This window comes from Zalophus californianus, chromosome 5, assembly GCF_009762305.2.
Source record: "Zalophus californianus isolate mZalCal1 chromosome 5, mZalCal1.pri.v2, whole genome shotgun sequence".
In the NCBI taxonomy this organism is placed as follows: domain Eukaryota; kingdom Metazoa; phylum Chordata; class Mammalia; order Carnivora; family Otariidae; genus Zalophus; species Zalophus californianus.
The window spans coordinates 79,265,822-79,290,663 of NC_045599.1; the positions used below are offsets into that span (position 1 = coordinate 79,265,822).

Consider the following 24,842-nt stretch of genomic DNA (forward strand, 5'->3'; position numbering starts at 1 on the left):
AGAAGCATAAAAATGTATATTGCAAATTGGCCAATTGACCAGAGAAAGTTTCTAAAGAAACCTCTCCATGGTGAAATAAAAGATAAATAAAATGATAATTTTTAAAAGGTTTAAAACTAGCTTCTTTTGGAGAATAAATATGCCATTAATTTAAATTTTTATTATATGAACTGGATTGACAAATCTAATGTTATTTTGAAAAATTATTGAGAAACAAATATCCACAGCCCAAATGAAAAGTAATAAGAATAAACTATATGAAACCTAAGTAGTCCTACGTATCCAAAGGCTAATAACCAACACATATGATATCACTGTAGTCAGAATTAACTTACATGTATTTTCCCACTTCTGCTTCATCTTCTTCTTTCAAAGTATTCTCTATTGAAAGTATTAAATGTGTATTTTACGATATCTTTTAAAAATCTAAAACACAGAGACTCTATTATTATATTTGTACTCAAATTATAATAAAACTTATGGGGTCACATGAATCACATTCATTTATTAAACGTGTAATTATTTCAAATTTTATTAATACAGCATTCCATTGATGGACTGACAGTGTATAATTCTTCCACATTGATGATCCAGTGATAAATCAGTTCTTTCTCTTTTTTTTTACTTTTAGATTCTTTATAGGTATATGCAGGATGTCACTGTCCTCCTTTGATAAACATTTATATAGGCAAAATGCAATAGCAGTGAAGAAGATAGTGAATACTTTGCAAACAGAACCTAAATTTAAAAGAAAAAATACAAGCATCAGATGTATCCATCTATTTAGCGCAAAAATATTCATGGAAAGAAAGCCAATTACCAAAGAAAAACTAAGTATATTTCATCTCTATAAAATATCAATTCTCCAATTATAAAATGTAATTAATGTCATAAACTTATATCAAGTTATTTAAAGGAGATTTTTTTAATGTTTACAAAAACTTTTAGATTTCTTAAAGATACAGCCCAAGAAAAATGCAAGATGTGTTATTATTTCACAGAATGTATTAACTCTAAAGCTTAAAAATACATTTCTGCTTTCAAAATTTAAATATCAATAAGAACTGGAACATAAATTCACTTCATGAAGCTTCACTCTTTTTGAAATATTCACCATTTTCCAAATAAAAACAAATATTTTAGAAAAATTAGTTGATTATTGGGTTTTTATTCATTTTCATGTTTCATGTTTCAGAAAATATATTACAAGCATTATATAAAAGCACTTGAGCTTAGGATGCAAATGACCCTGAAAATTAAAGTAAAAAATATTTTAGAGCAACAACATCAATTATCTAACAATATCAATTATAGTGGTTACAAAAGATAAAGTAAGAAACATTAATTAGTCTGTCATTTATAATGACACAATAATTTTCATACATTTTTAATAGCCCAACACTGTAAACAACCCAAATGAATTTTAACAAGAAAAATGGATAAACTGTATAGTATATTCACAAAATGATGCAGTATTCAGAGATTTCTTTTAAAAGCACAAACTACTGCTATGGAATAACACAAATGAATCTCCCCAAAGCATATTAAGCAACACAGAAAAAAAAAAAAAACTATATACAGCATTACATTTGCATAAATTGCTAGAACATGCAGAACCAACATATTGTAATAGAAATCTGAAAGAGGTTTATCTGTAGAGGAAGGAAATTGACTGAAAAGGGATATGGGGGAAATTTCTACAACTTGAATGAGGTGCTGGTTACATAGGTGCACTCAATTATCAAAGGCCATCAAACTAAACACCTAAGATCTATGCTAATTGTATCTTAATTACATCTCAATATTTTTACGACTACTACTTGATACATTTTTCACCAACTAGACACAGTGTGACCAGCATCTGGGTCAAGAACAAAACATTGTCAACACCCCAGAAGCCTTCCTTCATGTTTTGTCAAAGTCACTAACCCAAAAGGGTTTGTTTTGTTCACTTCTGAAGTATATCTATAACAGGTCAAAACCATGTCAGTGGAATCATACACTGCGTAATCATTTGTTTCTGGTTTCTTTCGTTCAACGTTATGTTTGTATGATTCATCCATTATTTATGCTGTTGTATAGATTTCATTTTCATTGCTGTATACTATTGCATTGTTGATTTTATCACAATCTATCCAAGCCATTATTTATTGACTCTTTGATTATCCACTTTTGTGACGAGTTCTCTCAAGTCCTTCGTCTACCCCCTTCGTCTACTTTTCCCATGTCTATCCTTGTTTATTACTGATTCATGGGAGCGCCTCATATACTTTGGACATTGGTTCTTTTCTCACATTTTACCTTCTACACTGTGGCTGTGTATCTTTTAATTATTTCTTTTGATGGTCAGAACTTGAAAATGGACTAGTTGATATTAAATTGCCACAAAAGCATATTCCTGTTGTAGTTTCTGTGTTTGTCTTTTCAGACGTAATTCCCTATTTCCTTATTATTGTTATCTCCTCTTAGTAGCTCCTTGGCAGGATCTCTAGCAGTTCACCAGTTTTCTCAATTACGTGCTGTTTGAAAATAGGTAAGTGTGCTAGTTATATCCAAAATAAAAATTAAAAGGCTCAGCAGTGTCTTAAGAGGACTTACTTATGAACAATGCCTAGTTTTGTTGAATTATCTCTGAGAAATTAATTCTGACTATTTAAATGTCACTTTTTTACTTTTTAATTGTTTTCTAAAATTTTACTTTACTCAGTGTTCCATGTAGACTAAGCTGGCTGGATAATTGACTTTTGAATTACAAGACACCACTATACATTTTATCCACAGAGGTATTTGTTACTGTTAAATATTAGAGTCTATTATTATGTGTTTCTTTGAATTAATGAACCCACTCATTAAAATCACAAAACATATAAACACTTTTAAGTATTTATCATACCACCATCATCTACGCAATAAAATCACTAAATGTTAGTACTGATTAACATTTCAGAAATTATGTAGTCCAACATTCTCATTTTACAGATGAATAAATTGAGACCCAGCAAGATCTAGGGAATTTTCTAAAGTAATGCAAGCCTATTTAGACTTTCTCAACATTGACCACAGCTCATATCACCATAGTATCCCAATTCCCCATATCTCTTATTTATTCAACAAATAATGAATGCCTGCTATGTGGATTGTTATATCATTAGGCAAAAGAAACGGTGAAACTTACATTTAAGTAGGATAAAAGTATCTTTATGTTCTTTAGGGGTGAAAAAAAATTTTTTTAATTATCCAGTCCTTTACTATGGAAATGAAAAATTCTCACAAGGTCAAGCAACTTGGTTGTATATGTATATGGACAAAATTGCTTCCTAAATTGAAATTTTGCTAATTACTACCTTTTACCCAGGAGTAACATAAAACAATTGTGTATTTAGTGGAGTGACTCAAATATTCATATAAATACTATAAAATTTTAGTTTCTAAAATATTTTCTAAGGGGATGCCTGGCTAGCTCAGTTGGTAGAGCATGAGACTCTTAAAATATTTTCTATATAATAAGGCTTCTTTAATCATCAAAGTATCCATTTGTTCACAGTTTATTACTGCACACTACTATAAATAACTATATGTTTTTAAAACAATTATACTTTTCTATATTTCTTCAATAGGTATCACTTACATATTCCTACCATAAGGTAAGCCATTTTCATCTTATTATAGATCCAGCAATTTCCTTTTTTTCCACAGTATTCAGTCTCCCGAAAGATACAAAAAGTTTCTCCTAACATTTTAAAAAGTATTGGTCCAGGTATCGTCCCTATGAAAAATGCAATAATTGTAAATTCTCCATGAAAACACTTCAGGTAAGGGTAAGATTGTTTTTATTCTAAAATCAAACATATATTTAGTCATCATCATATTTACATATATCACTTAAAATTAGCTAAGAATTTACTTACAAATAGGATTATTAATATCTGGAAACAATGACTGTATTTTTAAAAAATCCTTATTTCTGCAGGTATAAAAAATTGGTATCTTTCATATTTTTAGAACGATGTACATATTGTTATGTAGTAGACCTCTCACAACTTTTAATTTTTCAATTAAAAATTTAGAAGAAAGTATTTAAGAGAGAGATATTAAATATTATTTTTGGGAATTCAGCATACCTCCAAAGATTTCAAATTGTGAAATTTTCAATCAATGATAAGTTAGTTTCATAATGCAATGTACATATGTTATCAAGATATTGAGAGAAAAAACTGAAAATGTAAATGCTTTGTTATGTTTGTAGCAACCCCTAAATTCAGAGAACCTCAAATCCAGAGGAACCATTGTGTGTTGCCTGAGGTAAATCTCTATATACTCAGAGACAACACCTGCTCAGCAACAATTTCAGCTAAAATTGAAGTAAAAGTCACTTAAATAAAAAGCCAGTGGGAAGCCTGACTGGCTGTTGGTGGAGCATATGACTCTTGATCTTGGGGTTGTGAGTTCGAGCCCCACATTAGATGTGGAGATGACTTAAAAATAAAATCTTAGGAAAAAAAGCCACCTCAAAGGCTTTAGAAAAAGGATCTCAGAACTAACATGTCTTAACCATCTTCCTTCTATCAGGGCCCTCATGCTTCGTGACTCTTGATTGCTGCCAAAGATCACTATCCATCACCAATTTTCCCAATCTCGTTGAGTGTTAGCACTCTGCTTATAATTGCTTAAGGTGAAAAACTTGGGCCTACTATTCATTATTTTTCTATTTTCCATCATATTTTTCCAATCCACGATAATAAATCTCTGTGACTCTAAACTCCAGACATACCTTGGATATGTTGATTTCTCTGTCTCTTTTACAACCTCCAAAATCCAATTTAATATAATTCTGACTTAGACTTCAGCAGAAGCCTTTTTGTTCTCCACATTTATCTTCTATAAGTATTTCTCCCTCAGAAGCAGAGTTATCTTTTAAGTGTAAATCAGATAATCTCTATCCTCTGCTTCAAATTCTCTGTTGGCAAAATCTTGTTAGATATAAGACCCAGTCTGTATCTAAAATATAATATTCCACCCTCTTCCATCAAAAATGTATTAGTCTCCCTGGCTTTCTTTCTATGCAGAAACTCTTTCTATACTTGCTGTTTCTCATGTTCCTTCTTCCATTACAAAGCTGTCCTTGCGGCACCTGGGTGGCTTAGTCAGTTAAGGTTAAGCATCTGCCTTCGGCTCAGGTCAGGATCCCAGGGTCCTAGAATCTAGCCCTGCATGGAGCCCCCGCATCAGGCTCCCTGTTCAGCAAGGAGCCTGCTTCTCCCTCTCCCTTTCTCTCTCTCCCCTGACTCATGCTTTCTCTCTCAAATAAATAAATAAAATCTTTTAAAAAACTTGTCTTTATCTAGTGGGTCGTTATTCATATAAAAATATGCTCTTATTTTTCCTGATTAAAAAAGCAATTTTAACCCCACACATTGATCTAGTTATAGAATTATTTCTCTGATCCCCATCAAAACCACACTTAAATTTTTTATACTCTTGACTTCATTTATCATATGTTTTTCAGTCTTCAATCAGTTCAATCTTGTTTCCTTACCCCATTAATATTTTTAATCAACTTTTGAACCAGAGGTACTAAAATAGTCATAATGCAGATTTGAAAGCTAGTTTTTGCTATTTAAGAAAGTCTGAAGTACACAGTGCATTACCCTCAGCAAGACCAATTTTTTCTTTGGCCATAAATTCTGGAAAACATCAGAGTCAGAGTCTTCGGTAATGAAAATGTTTAAAAGCACCAGTTTAGGTTAGTGACTTTCCAAACATGCAAGCAATCCTGTGGTTATGTGTTTTGTTTCAGCTTTCCAAACCACTTGTATGAACTTGATGAATATACCTCTAATCAAATAGATTTTCCTAATCAAATATAATATTAATACATATTTTATATGACAGGATAAGCTTTGCATTAGGGATTGCCTTTTTGCATAAATATTGTCTTAAATTCTGCAAAGCAGTTTCCCCAGTCACTTGTTTTGTATCAGTTAACCATTATTATTTATTTGAAATTCCAAATATACATGTAAACACACATATCAAAAAATGAACAATTCAGTGTAATAAAAGATTGCCAAAAGTCCATACCGAATATTCTCAAAATCACATAGGTCAAACCCAAGGCCAAAGAGCGTTGATTGTCTGATACAATCCTGCAAGCAAATGGTAATGATATTACCAAAACATCATTATTAGCTACAGAGAATGTTTGCTAGATTCAAGGTTATTTTTTTTTCCTGTGCATCAATTAAACAAACTAAGAATCTTTAGCCAGTTGACAGAGTTCATTCTGGATGAATTAAAGAAGCACCACTCCTTCAATTTCTTCATATCCTGCCCCTTGCCAACTGATTCCAAAGCTTCTTGCTCTTCACAAGGAGGAAGCATTTATGGACCGAACCTTCTGCCCCAGCCTCTTTTTCCTTTGCTGAAAAAACTTAACACTAACTTTCACATTTACCATTTTCCATTTTGAGGTGCATACCCACTGTTTTAGATTTCTCCTTTTTGCCCCTGTGAGATCCACTCCCTACATTTCTCTACCTTTATGTCTGTCTTGGAAGGCTGACCTAAATGTACTACATCAGGAGGCTTTCTTGTTTTCTGTCTTCTAGTTAGGGTTTGCGAATTGGGTGCTCCAGAGTGAGGAAGGAAAGTGAGATCAAGGTGTTCATGCCCAGGCTCTCTCCCTGCAGAGTTGTATCAGGTTGACTGGGTCCCTAGGCAAAGCAGTCCCCTCTACAGTTCTCTCTCCTTCCTACCCCTGTTTTCCTCTGGCCACGTGGTAACAGACCAGAGGTACTATATTGTACCATGTGATTTCTTATACGTCACCCACATTTTAAATAGCCACTTTCTTCAACCTTGCTCAAACTGTCTTAAGTGGAGGGTGCCCTCTCTTTCCTACTGGACCTCTTGACTGTTACCCTCACTATTCAAAAGCTAAAATAAACAAAAAATAACTTTCCCAAATAGAAAAAAATGAACCTCTCTCTATTTCTTATTGGTCAAAGCAGGTATTTGTTCAAAAAAATGCATAACACCACATACTAGTTTGGAAAATGAAAATATAATAAAAAAAAGTCAACCTTTGAACATAGTAGGAAGTAAAAAATTAAGAACTACATTCTATTTTAAATAAACTCTATGCTTACCCTTTCTTTCCTTGCTCTAGAACTTGAACAATAAACTAGTATGACCAATATTTTTATCCAAACTGACTCAATTTAGGGGCGCCTGGGTGGCTCAGTCATTAAGCATCTGCCTTCGGCTCAGGTAATGATCCCGGGGTCCTGGGATCAAGCCCCGCATCAGGCTCCCTTCTCAGCGGGAAGCCTGCTTCTCCCTCTCCCACTCCCCCTGCTTGGGTTCCCTCTCTCGCTGTGCCTCTGTCAAATAAATAAATAAAATCCTTAAAAAAAAAACGGACTCACTTTACTAAAATGTAGCATATGTACAATATTTTGTGACTATTTTACAAAAAGTGAGGTAATTCTACCCATATCAACCTGGTGAAAATATATATTCTTTCCTCAGATGTTTACTACTAGGAAAATGAAAACAAATTAACCAATCTTCAAAAGAGAATGACATTTTTAAATAAAAAAATAATTTACACTTCTATAATGAGCAGATTCCTAAGGGAGGAAAAAGAAAGTGTCACATTTGAGAACTGCACTTCTGTATAGGTCTTGGTATAATGTGGAAATATGAATAATAAGCCTAACTATAATTGTGTGTTCTGCTTCATTTAGCACAGGTAGTTTTCTTACATGGCTTATCATTGTTTTTCTGAAGCATATATAGAGCTGACCATAACTCATAAGTATAATCATTAAGATGTATTTATGTGTCTTCAGTTTGATTATAACCATCTTTCTGATATATAAAACAAGATAAAAAGAGTAATGATTCTTAGGATTTTCCATAATCACTTAAATGAATGAACAAAATAAATAATAGATATGTATTAAAAATATTTAATGAAAAATGAGTATAATTTAACAAGGAAGTGAATATCTTTTGTACATCATCTAATAAGGAAAGCTATAATAGGATGACTTAAGAATTTCATGGAATTAACAAAACATTTGTTAGTACTCTTCCAAAATGTAAAAAGCCAGCTTCCACTATCTCTTATGACTTTTAAAGTTATATTTTCATTCCATATCTTTCTTAAAAGACATCAGTTCTAGACTTAAGTAAGTTTCTGTTTTGCACAAAAGCCGCTCTTCCCCTAATGTTGTTCATTCTCACAAGTGGAACGCTCATCCACCATCATGCAATGTTCAAGCCCAAAATGTGAAAAGAGGCATCCTTGTTTCCTCATTGACCAGATTCAATAACCAAACACTGTGATTTTTTTTAAATACAGCTTTTTCATATCTCTTTTTCTGATTTAAAAAAAATTTATCTCTAAGACCACTGGCCTATTCCAAGGCTGTATCTTACTCCTTAAAAAAAACATGAAATGACTTCTTAATTTATCTCCCAACATTCTTATCCTTTCAGTCCACTCTCCATGGAACAGCCAAAGTGATTTTTTTTTAACTGTGAAATTCTGATTATTTCACTGCCCCACTAGGATCTTTCAACAGCTTCTCCTGTTCTTATGATAACATCTGGAATTGCAGAAAACTTTATAAGGGTCAGCCTGATGACATCAGTCTCATTGCACTCCACCTCACACCGCATTTTTGCCTTTATCACCCCCCTTATTCATGACATTCAATAACAGCAATCTTATGAAGCTGCTTCCCCCACTCAGAAGCTTTGCCTATGTTGCCACTGTGTGAAATACTCAGCCCCTAGCCTTTAGGGCTCAGCTTAAAAGTCAGTTCTTCAGGAACACCCTCTCTGAATCCTCAGACTGAGTCAGATGGCCTATAATTTTGTCATTTCATTTCCCTGAATTTTCCTTGCAGTGTGTTTTAGTATTATAATTGAATACTCATTAGTAAAAACACATTTTTTTTTTTGCTGTTTTTCTGGCCACCCTCCAACATCCACCAGTGCAGCAGGGAACTGGACATTTTATCTCTCTTTTATGTTACACTTTTCTTTAAAGTTCTCATCTTACCTTCCCGCTTGGATCTGTTGTGACTATCACAAGTTAAGAAGACATAAACACTTTTTTAAAATGTGGGATGGAAGGGAAAGAACTGAAGAACTAGTTTTTCTTTTTAGTTATTTTCTTGTTGTCTTTTATTTTCAACTTTTATTTATTCATTTATTTATTTGGTTAAACTTGTAAACCTGATTTTAATCCATTTACATTTTAAAATTTCTGATATATTTTACCATTTTATTTTATTTTATTTATTTTTATTTTATTTATTTATTTGACAAAGAAGGAGAGAGAGAGAGAGCACAAGAGCAGGGGGAGGGGCAGTGGGAGAGGGAGAAGTAGACTCCCCGCTGAGCAGGGAGCCCAATGCAGGACTCGATCCCAGGACCCCAGGATCATGACCTGAGCCAAAGGCAGATGCTCAACCGACTGAGCCACCCAGGCACCCTTATTTATTTTTATTAATGAGCACCTTGATGGAGAGATACAGACAAGTCGTGGTACTTTTCTGTTTAGACTTCAGCCTCGCACATCTCAGATTTTAACAAATTTCTCCAGAGAAAAAATAATTTTGTCATTCTTAGTCCCATGTGATCACCAAAAACTCTGCCAGTTAGCTTGCCCCCAGCAGTGACCCTCTACCTGGACCTCATCCAGATTGTCAGCATCTATCCTTCATCAAGACCTGGCAAGAAGCTCAGGGACGGCTTTAAATCTCCAATTCACCTCTAAAAACTTCTGCTCTCTCTGGAATTTTAATCCCTCTAGTCCTCTGCCATTTTCTGCCTTTAAATACATAATTTTTATCATTTAATCTAGCTTTTCTAGTTGCCCTCTGTAGGACCATTGGCCTGCTACAAAGTACTCCATCCTACCCCTCTCTTCCTTGACTTCAATTATCATTTATTTGCCAGTGATTTCACAATTTATGTCTTTGGCTTTGAATCTTATTGTATTTTTAAATCAAATTTTATTTGTTGAATATGTAGTATAATTACATGCTTTCGGAAGCAAAACAATATAAAGAGAATATGCTGGAGAAACTTGCTTGCTTCTACCCCTGCCTTCATCTACCTCTATTTCTAACCTATCCCTTTGGGCCACCTTTAAGTTACCATTTTAATTTCTTTCTTGTTTATATCTAGTGTTCCTTTATGCAAATACAAATAATTGTAAATGCATATCTCTATATTACTTTCTTTCTTCACAGGAAGTAGCATACTATATTCACTGTTCTGTACCTGATTTTTTCACGTCACAATATATTCTTCAGATCCTTTCCTACATGAACATAGAGCTCCTCCCTATTCATTTTTTCTCCCTATTCATTTTTTTCAGTTCCATGATATTTCATTGTGCAGAAATCTTTTCACTTTGGTTATTATTTTTAACTTTATGAAGTAAATTTTATCAATCTTTCCTGCTTTTAGATTTTGAGTCATAGTTGGAAATACCTTGCTCTTTTAAAGATCATACTAAAATTGGTCAATTTGTTTTTCTAGCACTATATTGCTTAATTTTTTTTTTACATTTAAATTGTTGTTCTATGTTAGGTTTTCCTGGTGTGTTATATGGGCTCTGGATATATTTTTTTTTTCCCTGATGTCTATCTCATTATATTCAAACCACTTTCTAAAAGATCTTTGATTCACTTCTTTAAGATTTCACTTTCATTTTATATAAAAAAGGTTGAAATCTATTTCTAGGCTTATTGTCATTCTATTCATAAATCAATACTATTGTTTTAATAATTAAAACTTTATGGTGCATTTTAGCTTATGAGGCTAAGCCTCCATTGTTGTGTTTCTTTGTTTAAGATTCCCAAGCTACTGTTGTTATTTTTCCCTAAGAACATCAGAATCAGATATTAAAGTACAATAATTATATTGGTATTTTCATTATCACATTAAAATTATCAATTATCTTAAGAACTGATATATTGGTGATGTTAGGCCTTCAGAAATCCATAATATGGGATATATCTTTCCCAACTGTTCAAGTCAGTCTGCTTTCACGACATTCGTGAGTGTGTGTATGTGTTTAATTTTATTTTTTACTTTTTATTTTGAAATTATTTATTTTTGAAACTCACAGGTATTTGTAAAAATAGTACAAAGTACCATGGGTTCTTTACCCAGCATCCCCCATTGATGAAATCTTATATAACTATTATATAATATTAAAACCAGGAAAATGACATTGACTTATTTCTGTTAACCAGACTACTGACCTTAATCTATTTTCATTTTTCAGTTAATGTAGGTTAAAAAATTATTTTTAACTGAATTTGTGTGTGTGTGTGTGTGTGTGTGTGTGTGTGCGCGCGCGCGTGCACATGCATGCATGAGTGTGTGTATGCTATTTTTTATACCCTGGAGCTTAATGAATTTTTATCTAAATGTATTAGTTATTATTTCCAATACAACATAAAAAGAACTGGTAATATTTTTCTTGGAAGTTTTATTGTAACAGAAAAATAAACACTGGAGTTCAAATCTCACCAAGAATGAAGGGAATGAAGGATCCTATGTTTAGCTTTCTTTCAATCAGGACCTCTTGAAAGACTATGCCCTAGAATAAAGGGCAATCTGGAAACTGGTAAGGTCTTTTAGACACTTAAATTTACCCTCAAACCAACTAAATTTCTGTTTGGATTACAGGAAACTGTCCCAATTCTGTACATCTAAATAAAGCTATTGTAAAAAAAATTTTTGGAGATATTAATGTCTATAGCCTCTATTTTTTTTGGTATACAAAATCTCACATATGATTAAAAATAATTATAGGAACTATAAAAGAGACAAGAGAAAAAAATACAATACTTCTATAGAATATTCAGATACTAGATACCTGACAGAGATTTTAAATATGGGGAATTAATATATCCAAGAAAACAAATGATAAGATAGAGAATTTTATCAGAGAACTAGTATCTATTAAAAAGAAATGAAATTCTATAACTGAAAAATATGCTAATTAGAATTAAGAATTCAGTAGGTGAATTTAATAGCTAATTAGACACAGATGAAGATATAATTAGTAAACTAGAGTATAGGTAAATGGAAAAGCAGTATGGGATAAGATTAATACATCAAAAATTAGAAAAGTGAAAAAACTTAGTCTAAAGCACAGAGCATACAAACAAATGAAAATAGAAAGCAAAAGACAGTAAAAGACACATGGACACAGTAAAAGGTTTATAATATGTGTAATTAAGATCCCAAAGATGAGGAGAGAAAGAATGGAGCAGAAGGAATATTTGAAGAAAGAACACTTAAGAATTTTCCTGAATTAATGAAAGATACTGTGCTAGATAATCACCCAAGATGGCTGGCATCAATTCCTTTTTTTTTTTTTTCTTTTCTGTACATGCTAGTTGTTCCTGGCATCAAAAAGTGGAACCTAATGATTCTCTTCCTGAAACATGACTTTTTTTTAGCTAATAGAATGCAGAAAAGTGACATTCTTGGACATCCAGCCTAGGTCAAATAAAGCCTTGTTGCTTCTGCCTTGTAGCTTATGCTTGGGTCTCTTGGAACACTAGGACTTTGGACGCTTCCTTTTGGAACTGTTGTACTTTGTTAGCAGAAGTACAAGTCACATAAAGAGGCTACTTATGGTCAATCAACCTCAATTAGGCTCCCAGCAAAAGTTAGCCTAAATTGTCAGTGGTCTTGGAAATCCAGCCCAGTCATGCTAATCAGATGACTAAGTGTCATGTGGCGTCTGACCACAAGCTCATGAGAAACCCCAATCAAGAACTACCCGATTGAGCTCAGTCAACTCACAGAGCCATGAGAAAGATAAAGTGTTGTCATTAAGTGATAAATTTAGGATGGTTTGTTACTGCTATGGGCTGAATTGTGTTCCTTCCAAAATTTATATGCTGAAATCCTAACCTCTAGTACCTCAGAATGCCATCATATTGAAGATAGGTTTTAGAGAGGTAATTAAGTTAAAATGAGGTCAGTTGTGTGGGCCTAATCCAATATGACTGGTCTCTTCATTAGAAGAGAAAATATGGACACAGAAATGTACAGAGCAAAGACAATGTAAAGGATCGAGGAAAAATGGCCATTTACGAGCCAAGGAGATTTGGAATAGATCTTCCCTTACAGCCCTCAGAAGGAACCAAGACTGCCCACACTTTGATCTCAGATTTCTAGCCTCAAGAGCTGTGAGAAAAAAATATCTGTTGTTTAAGACACCCATCCTGTGGTACCTTTCTATGTATGGTAGCCTAGCAAACTAATACACTTACCATCATAGTAGATAACAGGAAAAGACAGCAAGCCTGTCTTTTAAAGCCATAAGAAAAATTTTAATCTCTATGCAGCATAAACACAAACAAAATCATATTAAGAAACATCATAGTAAAATTACTGACAACCAAAGACAAGAAAAATGTTAAAAACATCTAGAGAAAAAGGCATATTACATTCAAAGGAATAGTAATACAACATTCTCATATAAGTCAAGAAAACAGTTAAATATTTCTTTTTAAAGTACTAAAATTACCACCAAACTTGAAATTCCATAAGCAGCCAAAGTATAATTTTATAATAAAAGTGAATTAAACATATTTTTAAACAAACAAAAAATGAAAAAAATTCATTTCTATCAGAGCCACAGTAAAAGAAATTTTTTTGAAGAAAGAAATTATCTCTGAAGAAAGCAAAAAAATGCAGGAAAATAGAAAGAGATTCTGATAATATGATATCAAATATACATAAAATTATATCTGTTAGGTTGTAAAATTTGTGTAGCATCAGAATATATGAAAAGTTTGGAAGAAAGTTAATGGAGTTAAAGTATTCTTAGGTCCTTGAATTATCCAGAAAGTGGTAAGAGTACTAGTTTAACTTGGCTCTAATGAATGATATATACTCTTATAATGTCTTAACTACTATAAGAAGAATAAAATAATATATAATTAGCAAAATAATAAAGGGAAAATAATGAAAACTAAAAATAATCAATGTAAAAGAAGTAAAGAACTGAAAGAACAAGTAGAAAATATTTTAAAGCAAATGCTAAAATGAGACAAAAATCCAAACGTATCAGCAATTATCTTTAATTTAATAGTCTATATAGTCTAGTTTAAAAACTAAGTTATTAGACTGGATTTTTTTTAAAGGCAACTATAGACTGCTTACTAGATATACCTTAAATATGTATAATCAGAGAATGATTGAAAGTAATAGAATGGAAAAGTATATATTATGCAAATAGAAATATAGCTGATAAAACAATATTAAAGTGAGAAAAAGTAATTCTAAGACAAGAAGTTATTAGAGATAAAAAAGAATATTAGAATATTTCAAGGGCTAAAGGGTCAATAAAGCAAGAAGTTGTAGCATTCGAAATTTGTTTTCAAGTAATATAGCCTCAAAATATATACAGCAAAAATGATGTAATAATGGACAAATGCACCATAATAAAAAAGATCTTAAATAATTTGTAAGTCCAAAGAAGTTTTCAAAGAAGAAAACATGAAAGTATGTTCCCTGAACATAGTGGACTCCATCTAAAAATAAATGGAATATTAATTATGTTTATATTATATATAAATAAAAGATACATAACAAAATATAACAAAAAATTTCAAATGTTTAGAAATTAAACTATACACTTCTAAATAAAATAAAATAATACATCAAAAGGCATATTTGAATTGAAAGGATGAGAAAAATACATATTAAGACTTCTGGAATACAGCTATATTCACATATGGACAGAAAAGGAATATATATATATGTATATATATATATATACAGAAGATATATGTGAATAAAATAAAAATATAATAAACATAAAAGTGAAATGATAGAAATTAAAAATTTAAAGCAAAAAGTTTGATTAGCTTCTTTCTCTTTCACTTTCTTTCTCTCTTCTCTCACACACACACACGCATTCCATTTCTAATTTAAAACCCCCCAAAGAAACTTCCATGCCCAGGTGACAACAGAAGTAATTTCTTCCAAAGATTTGATAAATAAATAAATAAATAAATAAATTTAACCACACCTTCATAAAATAGCCCAGATACAAAGAAAAGAGGAAATATTTCCCAACTCATTTCATGAGACCAGAACAACATTAAGACCCAAACCTGACAAGCACATTAATAAGAAGGGAAAATTATAAGGTAACTTTAGTCATGAAGACAGATGCAAAAATACTAAATAAAATATTAGGAAAATGAATCAAGCAACTGACCAAGTTCAACTTATTCCTAGAATAAAGTAGAAATATGATATTGTGATCATCTTAATATATGCATCAAATGTATTTCAAAATTTATTCATTAAAAAATGTCTTAGAGAAAAAAAGTCTTAGTGAATGAGGAATGAAAAAAAATTGGCTTATCCTGATAGACGTTATCAATACCACACTTAATGGTGAAATTTACAGCAAATTTCATATCTCACACTGAAATATCAAAAGCCATCATCATGATGCACATAAAAAACAAGGATAGTAACTATCACTACTTCTACTCGGCACTGTAAAGGATAGCTTAATCAGGCAAGAAAAAAGGTATAAGGGTTGGAAAATAATAAAAATCATTTTTTGCAGATCAGGGTTATGTACATAGAAAATCTGAAGTTAAAATACCAATGAACCACTAGAAATTAATATAAGCATAGTCACAGGATAAAAGATCAAAGCACAAGAATGAATTGCATTCTTCGTAACAACAATAAACAACTATACTATACTATGCTATACTAAGTATGAAAAACATTAATTACCTAGGAACGAATCATGAAGGAGGTTCAAACCTCTATCCTGAAAATGAAAATTATGAACAACTTTTGGAAGAAATAAATGATTTAAATAAATGAAGGAACTATACCTCATCGATCAAAAAACTCAGTGTGGTAAGTATAGCAATTCTCTCAAGTAGATTTAAAGGTATTCTGTTTAAAATTTCATCATGTTAGGGGTGCCTGGGTGGCTCAGTTGGTTAAGCATCCAATTCCTGGTTTTACCTCAGGTTATGATCTCATGGGTCATGAGATTGATCCCCACATCGGGCTCCCTGCTCAGCGGGAGTCTGCTTGAAGATTCTCTCTCTCTGCCCCTCCCCCTGTGCCCATGCTCTCTCTCTCTCAAGTAAACAAATCTTTTTAAAAAATCTCATCATGTAGAGGGAGGAGCAAGATGGTGGAGGAGTAGGAGACCTAAATTTTGTCTGGTCCTAGGAATTCAGCTAGATAGCTATCAAACCATTCTGAACACCTACGAACTCAAAAAGAGCTCAAAGAAAACACTAGCAGCAACACTCTGAACGGAAAAGTGACAACTTTCTGGATGGTAGGACGTGCAGAGAAGTGAATCTGAGGCAATATTCAGGAGGACAGACGGCGGGGGAGGGGGCCTCCGTCAGCCGCTACCAGCAAGTGTTAGAGCAGCAGAGCACAAAATCAGAACTTATAGAAGTCTGCTCTGCTGAGGGACATCGTGCCAGTGGCTAAGAGAGGGGTGGAACCCTTGCTGGGAGAGTGTGGTCCCAGGATCCTCAGGGTCAGAGGAAGACTGGGGATGCCTGAGTGCGGCAGAGCTCCCAGGTATTGAAACAGGGAAACCGGCTGCAGAGACGGAGCCGAGGCGCGGGCTCTCACCTCAGGGTTGCCATAAACTGTGATCCGCGGCACAGTCGGGCCACTGCTCCTCCAGCAGGGACCCAACAAGCGGCAGATCTGGGAAGACTCCCCTTCCTCGCCCGGGAGGAGCTCTACAGGAGTGCACCACAGGGATCTGCTGGGTTTGGAGACTTTACACCGAGTCGTGTGCCAGAGATAGAAATGTTCAGTAACAGGCTGGTTGAGCACGGAGTGCGACTGGAGACTGGGGAGACGGGAGTGACTGACTGCTTTTCTCTGGGGGCTCACTGAGGAGTGGGGCCCCGAGTTCTCGGCTCCTCCAAGCAGAGATTGGGAGGCCACCATTTTCACTGTCGTCCTCCAAATTGTACAGAAAGTGTGCAGGGAACAAAAGCTCCAGAGAGCAAACCCGAGCAGATTACTTAGCCTGGCCCCCAGCAAGGGCCGGGCAATTCCGCCTCCGGGAAAGACATTTGCGAATCACTGCAACAGGCCCCTCCCCCAGAAGATCAGCAAGAATAGCCAAGCAAGACCAAGTTTACCGATCCATGAGAACGGCAGAACTCCAGCGCTAGGGGAATACAGCACATAGAATTCATGGCTTTTTCCCACCTGATTCTTTAGTCTTTCAAAGTTAATTTTTTTAATTTTCTTATTCTATTTTTATTTTGGAATTTCTCTTTTTCCCTTTTTCAACCAACATCTTATCAATCCCTTTTTAAAAAAACATTTTTATTTTTCATTTTTAGAGTCATATTCTATCACTTCATAGTAGTTAACCTTATTTTTGGTGTGTGTGTGTGTGTGTGTGTGTGTGTGTATGTGTGTGTGTGTGTGTGTGTGTGTGTAAATTGTTCTGTCTTTAAAGTTTTGGGATACAGTTTCTTCTAACAGACCAAAATATACCCTAAGTCTCTAGTGTATGGCTTTGTCCTAGTCTCCTGCCTGATCACATTCTCTTGCTTTTATTTTTTTTTAATTTCTCTTCTTTCTTTTTTCAAACAACTTCTTATCAATTCCTTTTATAAAATCTTTTATAATTTTCATCTTTACAGTCATATTCCATGCCTTCATTATATTTACCCTTATTTTTGTACATATATAAGTTTTTCTTTCTTTAAAATTTTGGGAAGAAGTTTCTTGTAACAGACCAAAATATGTGCAAAATCTAATGTGTGATACTGATCTATTCACCAGCCTGATCATATTTGATTGTATTCTTTTTTTTTCTTTTTTCTTTCTTTCCCTTTCTTTTCCCCCAGTTTCAGGCTTCTTCTGATTTGTTTGCTGTATATTTTTCTGGGGTTGTTGTTACGCTGTTAGCATTTTGTTCTCTCATTCATCTATTCTCCTCTGGACAAAATGACAAGACGGAAAAATTCTCCTAAAAAAAAAAGAACAAGAGGCAGTACCGACTGCAGGGACCTAATCAATACGGACATTAGTAAGATGTTGGAACTAGAGTTCAGAATGACGATTATAAAGATACTAGCTGGGCTTGAAAAAAGCATGGAAGATACTAGAAAAACCCTTTCTGGAGAAATAAAAGAACTAAAATCTAACCAAGTCGAAATCAAAAAGGCTATTAATGAGGTGCAATCAAATATGGAGGCTCTAACTGGTAGGATAAATGAAGAAGAAGAGAGAATTAGTGATATAGAAAACCAAATGATGGAGAATAAAGAAGCTGAGAAAAAGAGAGAGAAATAACTACTGGATCACGAGGGCAGAATTCGAGAGATGAGTGATACCATAAGACGAAACAATATTAGAATAATTGGATCCCAGAAGATGACAAAGAGAGAGGAGGCAGAAGGTATATTGGAGCAAATTATAACAGAGAACTTCCCTAATTTGGGGAAGGAAACAGCCATCAAAATCCAGAGGCACAGAGAACCCCCTCAAAATCAATAAAAAAAGGTCAACACACCAACATAAAATAGTAAAACTTACAAGTCTGAGAAACAAAGAGAAAATCCTGAAAGCAGCTTGGGACAAGAGGTCTGTAAACTACAATGGTAGAAACATTAGATTGACAACAGACCTATCCACAGAGACCTGGCAGGCCAGAAAGGACTGGCATGATATATTCAGAGCACTAAATGAGAAAAATATGCAGCCAAGAATACCATATGCAGCCAGGCCGTCATTGAAAATAGAAGGAGAGATAAAAAGCTTCCAGGACAAACAAAAACTAAAAGAATTTGCAAACACGAAACCAGCCCTACAAGAAATATTGAAAGGGGTCCTCTAAGCAAAGAGAGACCCTAAAAGCAGCATAGACCAGAAAGGAACAGAGACAATATACAGTAACAGTCACCTTACAGACAATACAATGGCACTAAATTCATATCTTTCAATAGTTACCCTGAATATAAATGGGATAAATGCCCCAATCAAATGAAACAAGATATCAGATTGGATAAAAAAACAAGACCCATTGATATGCTGTCTGCAAGAGACTCATTTTAGACACAAAGACACCTCCAGATGGAAAGTGAGGGGGTGGAAATCAAATGGACATCAAAAGAAAACTGGGGTGGCAGTCTTTATATCAGACAAATTAGACTAACCAAAGACTATGATAAGAGATGAGGAAGGACACTATATCATACTTAAAGGGTCTATCCAACAAGAAGATCTAACAATTGTAAATATCTATGCCCCTAACATGGGAACAGCCAATTATATAAGCCAATTAATAACAAAATCAAAGAAATACATTGACAACAATACAATAATAGTAGAGGACTTTAAAACCCCTTCACTGAAATGGACAGATCATCTAAGCAAAAGATCAACAAGGAAATAAAGACTTTAAATGCCACACTGGATCAAATGGACTTCACAGATATATTCAGAACATTCCATCCCAAACCAACAGAATACACATTCTCCTCTAGTGCCTATGGAACATTCTCCAGAATTGATCACATCCTAGGTCACAAATCAGGTCTCACCCAGAACCAAAAGATTGGGATCATTCCCTGCATATTTTCGGACCACAATGCTTTGAAACTAGAACTCAATCACAAGAGGAAAGTTGGAAAGAACTCAATTACATGGAGGCTACAGAGCATCCTACTAAAGAATGAATGAGTCAACCAGGAAATTAAAGAAGAATTAAAAAATTTCATGGAAACAAATGAAAATGAAAACATTCAAAATCTTTGGGATGCAGCAAAAGGCAGTCCTGAGAGGAAAGTATAGAGTAATACAAGCCTTTCTCAAGAAACAAGGAAGGTCTCATATACACAACCTCACCCTACACCTAAAGGAGCTGGAGAAAGAACAGCAAAGAAAGCCTAAACCCAGCAGGAGAAGAGAAATAATAAAGATCAGAGCAGAAATCAATGAAATAGAAACCAAAAGAACAGTAGAACAGATCAATGAAACTAGGAGCTGGTTCTTTGAAAGAGTTAACAAGATTGATAAACCCCTGGCCAGACTTATCAAAGAGAAAAGAGAAATAACTCAAAAAAATAAAATCATGAATGAAAGAGGAGAGATCACAACCAACATCAAAGAAATACAAACAATTATAAGAACATATTATGAGCAACTCTATGCCAGCAAATTAGATAATCTGGAAGAAATGTATGCATTCCTAGAGATGTATAAACTACCAAAACTGAACCAGGAAGAAATAGAAAATGTGAACAGACCCATAACCACTAAGGAAATTGAAGCAATAATCAAAAATCTCCCAACAAACAAGAGCTCAGGGCCAGATGGCTTCCCAGAGGAATTCTACCAAACATTTAAAGAAGAATTAATATCTATTCCTCTGAAACCATTCCAACAAATAGAAATGGAAGGAAAACTTCCAAACTCATTTAATGAGGCCAGCATTACCTTGATCCCAAAACCAGACAAAGACCCCATCAAAAAGGAGAATTATAAACCAATATCCCTGATGAACATGGGTGCAAAAATTCTCACCAAAGTACTAGCCAATAGGATCCAACAGGATCCAAGGATTATTCACCACGACCAAGTGGGATTTATTCCTGGGCTGCAAGGTTGGTTCAACATCTGCAAATCAATCAATGTGATACAATACATTAATAAAAGAAAGAACAAGAACCATATGAAACTCTCAATAGATGCGGAAAAAGCATTTGACAAAGTACAGCATCCTCTCTTGATTAAAACTCTTCAGCGTGTAGGGATAGAGGGTACGTACCTCAATATCATAAAAGCCATCTATGACAAACTCGCAGCGAATATCATTCTCAATAGGGAAAAACTGAGAGCTTTCCCCCTAAGGTCAGGAACACACGAACGATATCTACTATCACCAGTGCTATTCAACATAGTACTAGAAGTCCTAGCCACAGCAATCAGACAACAAAAAGAAATAAAAGACATCCAAATTGGCAAAGAAGAAGTCAAACTCTCACTCTTTGCAGATGATATGATACTGTATGTGGAAAACCCAAAAGACTCCACCCCAAAACTGCTAGAACTCATACAGGAATACAGTAAAGTGGCAGGATATAAAATCAATGCACAGAAATCAGTGGCATTTCTATACACCAAAAACAAGACAGAAGAAAGAGAAATGAAGGAGTCGATACCATTTACAATTGCACCCAAAACCATAAGATACCTAGGAATAAATCTACCCAAAGAGGCAAAGAATCTATACTCAGAAAACTATAAAATACTCATGAAGGAAATTGAGGAAGACGCAAAGAAATGGAAAAACGTTCCATGTTCATGCATTGGAAAAACAACAAATATGGTCATGATGTCAATGCTACCTAGAGCAATCTACACATTTAATGCAATCCCTACTGAAATACCATCAACTTTTTTCAAAGAAATGGAACAAATAATCCTAAAATTTGTATGGAACCAGAAAAGACCCCAAATAGCCAGAGGAACATTGAAGAAAAAAGCAAAGCTGGTGGCATCACAATGCCAGACTTCAAGCTCTATTACAAAGCTGTCATCATCAAGACAGTATGGTACTGGCACAAAAACAGACACATAGATCAATGGAATAGAATAGAGAGCCCAGAAAGGGACCCTCAACTCTATGGTCAAGTAATCTTCGACAAAGCAGGAAAGAATGTCCGATGGAAGAAAGACAGTCTCTTCAACAAATGGTTTTGGGAAAATTGGACAGCCACATGCAGAAGAATGAAACTGGACCATTTCCTTACACCACACACAAAAAAAGACTCCAAATGGTTGAAAGACCGAAATGGAGACAGGAGTCCATCAAAATCCTGAAGGAGAACACAGGCAGCAACCTCTTCAACGTCAGCTGCAGCATCGTCTTCCTAGAAACATCACTAAAGGCAAGGGCAAGCAGGGGCAAAAATGAACTATTGGGACTTCATCAAGATAAAAAGCTTTTGCACAGCAAAGGAAACAGTCAACAAAACCAAAAGACAACCGACAGAATGGGAGAAAATATTTGCAAATGACATATCACATAAAGGGCTAGTATCCAAAATCTATAAGGAACTTCTCAAACTCAACACCCAAAGAACAAATAATCCAATCAAGAAATGGGCAAAAGTCATGAACAGACATTTTTCCAAAGAAGACATCCAAATGGCCAACAGACACATGAAAAAGTGCTCAACGTCACTCAGCATCAGGGAAATTCAAATCAAAACTTCAATGAGATACCACCTCACACCAGTCAGAATGGCTAAAATGAGTAAGTCAGGAAACGACAGATGTTGGCAACATTGTGGAAAAAGGGGAACTCTCCTACCCTGTTGGTAAGAATGCAAGCTGGTGCAGCCACTCTGGAAAACAGTAGGGAGGTTCCTCAAAAAGTTGAAAATAGAGCTACCCTAGGACCCAGCAATTGCACTACTGGTTATTTACCCCAAAGATACAAATGTAGTGATCCGAAGGGGTACGTGCACCCCAATGTTTATAGCAGCAATGTCCACAATAGCCAAACATGGAAAGAGCCAAGATGTCCATCAACAGATGAATGGATGAAGAAGAGGTGGTATATATATATATATATATATATATATACATACATACAATGGAATATTATGCAGCCATCAAAAAAACCAAAATCTTGCCATTTACAACAACGTGGAGAGAACTAGAGGGTTTTATGCTAAGTGAAATAAGTCAATCAGAGAAATATATGTATCATATGACCTCACTGATAAGAGGAATTCTTAATATCAGGAAACAAACTGAGGGTTGCTGGAGTGGTGGGGGGGGATGGGGTGGCTGGGTGACAGACAATGGGGAAGGTATGTGTTATGGTGAGTGCTGTGAATTGTGTAAGACTGATTAATTCCAGACCTGTACTTCTGAAACAAATAATACATTATATGTTAAAAAAAAAAAAAAGAAGTTAGTAGGAAGGGAAAAATGAAGGGGGGGTAATCGAATGGGGAGATGAACCATGAGAGACTATGGACTCTGAGAAACAAGCTGAGGGTTCTAGAGGGGAGGGAGTGGGGGGATGATTTAGCCTAGCGATGGGTATTAAAGAGGGCACGTATGAATGGAGCAGTGGGTGTTATACGCAAATAATGAATCATGGAACACTACATCAAAAACTAATGATGAAATGTATGGTGATTAACATAACATAAAAAAAAGCCCCCCCCCAAAAAAAATCTCATCACCTTATTATAGACATTGACTCGCTGGATTTCAATCACCTCAAAATACAAGAATGTCCAAGAAAGTCTCAAGATGGACTTCGAAGATGGACTTTGTCTTCGACAAAGACTGATATAAATATTCACAATAACTGTACAACAATTAAGACAGTGTAATACTGGTGCAAGGATGCATAAATAAACCAATGGAACAGAACAGATATAGAAATAGGTCCACATATATAGAGTCTCTGGTACACTGCTACAGGGTAAGTATAGCCTTTAAGTAAATGGCAGTTGAGTCTCTTAGTATTTATATAAAAAAGGAATGAAACTGGATTCCTACAATATATCAAAAACATTTCCAGCTGAATTATTGATTTTATAATTTTTATTAAAATAAGGTAGTAAATGTCCTCATGATTCTGCTTATGGAAATATTTCTTAAATAGTACATTAAAATCAAAAAATTATTTTCTTCAAAAGATGACATTATCACAGCTGAGAAGGCAGCCATTGAGTTGGAAAATATATTTGTTATGAATATATACGACAAGTAATTCCTGACTTGGGGTATATAAACAGTATACAAAGGAATCCTACAAATCAGTAATAAATAGACAAACCAATATAAAAATAGACAAAAGAACCAAACAGATACTTGACAAAATTGCGTGTTCATATGGCTAATAAGTATAGGAAAATGTATTCAATCATATCGGTCCTCTGAATAAGGAAATTAAAATCACAGTGAAATATTAACACACACCCAACAAAATTGCTCAAGTTAAAAAAACAATAACAGACTGCTAGAAGAATGAATTTGTGCAAAAACTTTTAAAATTAAAAAGCTTAATGTATGTAAACCCTATGACCCAGCAATTCTGTTGTTTATATATGTATTCAATAGAAATGTATTCAAATCTTTCCCAAAAGACAAGTACAAAAATGCTTATGGAAACAGCAATCCTAACAGCCCTTAATGAAAACATTAACTATAGAACAAATGGACAAATTTTAGTATATTCGTACAATGGACTACTATAAACTATGCTATACAATATGGTAACCATTAACCATTTGTGCCTACTTAAATTTAAATCTATTAAAACTAAATAAAAATTAAAGTCCACTGCCTCATTCACACTTAACTGCGTTTCAAATATCAACGTGCGCATGCGGATAGAGACTACTATTTTGGAAAGCAGATATATAAAACATCTCATTATTTTAGAAAATGTGATCAGACAGCATTACTATAGGGCAATGAAAATGAATTTCTTTTATATGCAACAATATTGACTCTTAGAAGCACACTGTTGAGTAACACAATACAAACACAAATGACTATGTAACATAATCTCCTATACACATAAAGTACAAACAGAACAAATTAACCTATCCAGCATAGAAGTGAGGATAGTGGTAACTTTAAGGAATGAAGGACTTGGTGACAAGAAAGGAGTTATTGGAAGGATTTTTGGAATACTTATAATTATTGATTTCTTCAACTGGATTGTGGTTACATTAGTGTCTTCACTTTGTAAAAATGCATCAGACTGTATACTAGTGATA

General features: G+C 34.2%; 1 protein-coding gene across 4 annotated transcripts in view; it reads right to left on the reverse strand.

Annotated features, from left to right (window-relative positions):
- Positions 1-493: 493 nt before the first annotated feature.
- SLCO6A1 (solute carrier organic anion transporter family member 6A1) overlaps positions 494-24,842 on the reverse strand; it is a 110,853-nt gene continuing 86,504 nt past the window's right edge. For 2 of the 4 annotated variants that reach the window (XM_027606062.1, XM_027606060.1), the window contains 3 exons: positions 6,082-6,146; positions 3,629-3,766; positions 494-738 (listed from right to left, as the gene is read on the reverse strand). In XM_027606062.1, the coding sequence (XP_027461863.1) occupies positions 602-738; positions 3,629-3,766; positions 6,082-6,146 (340 nt within the window). In that variant the 3' untranslated portion in view covers positions 494-601. The remainder of the gene's footprint in view (positions 739-3,628; positions 3,767-6,081; positions 6,147-24,842) is intronic. The other 2 variants (XM_027606061.1, XR_003522151.1) reach the window with 2 other exon arrangements.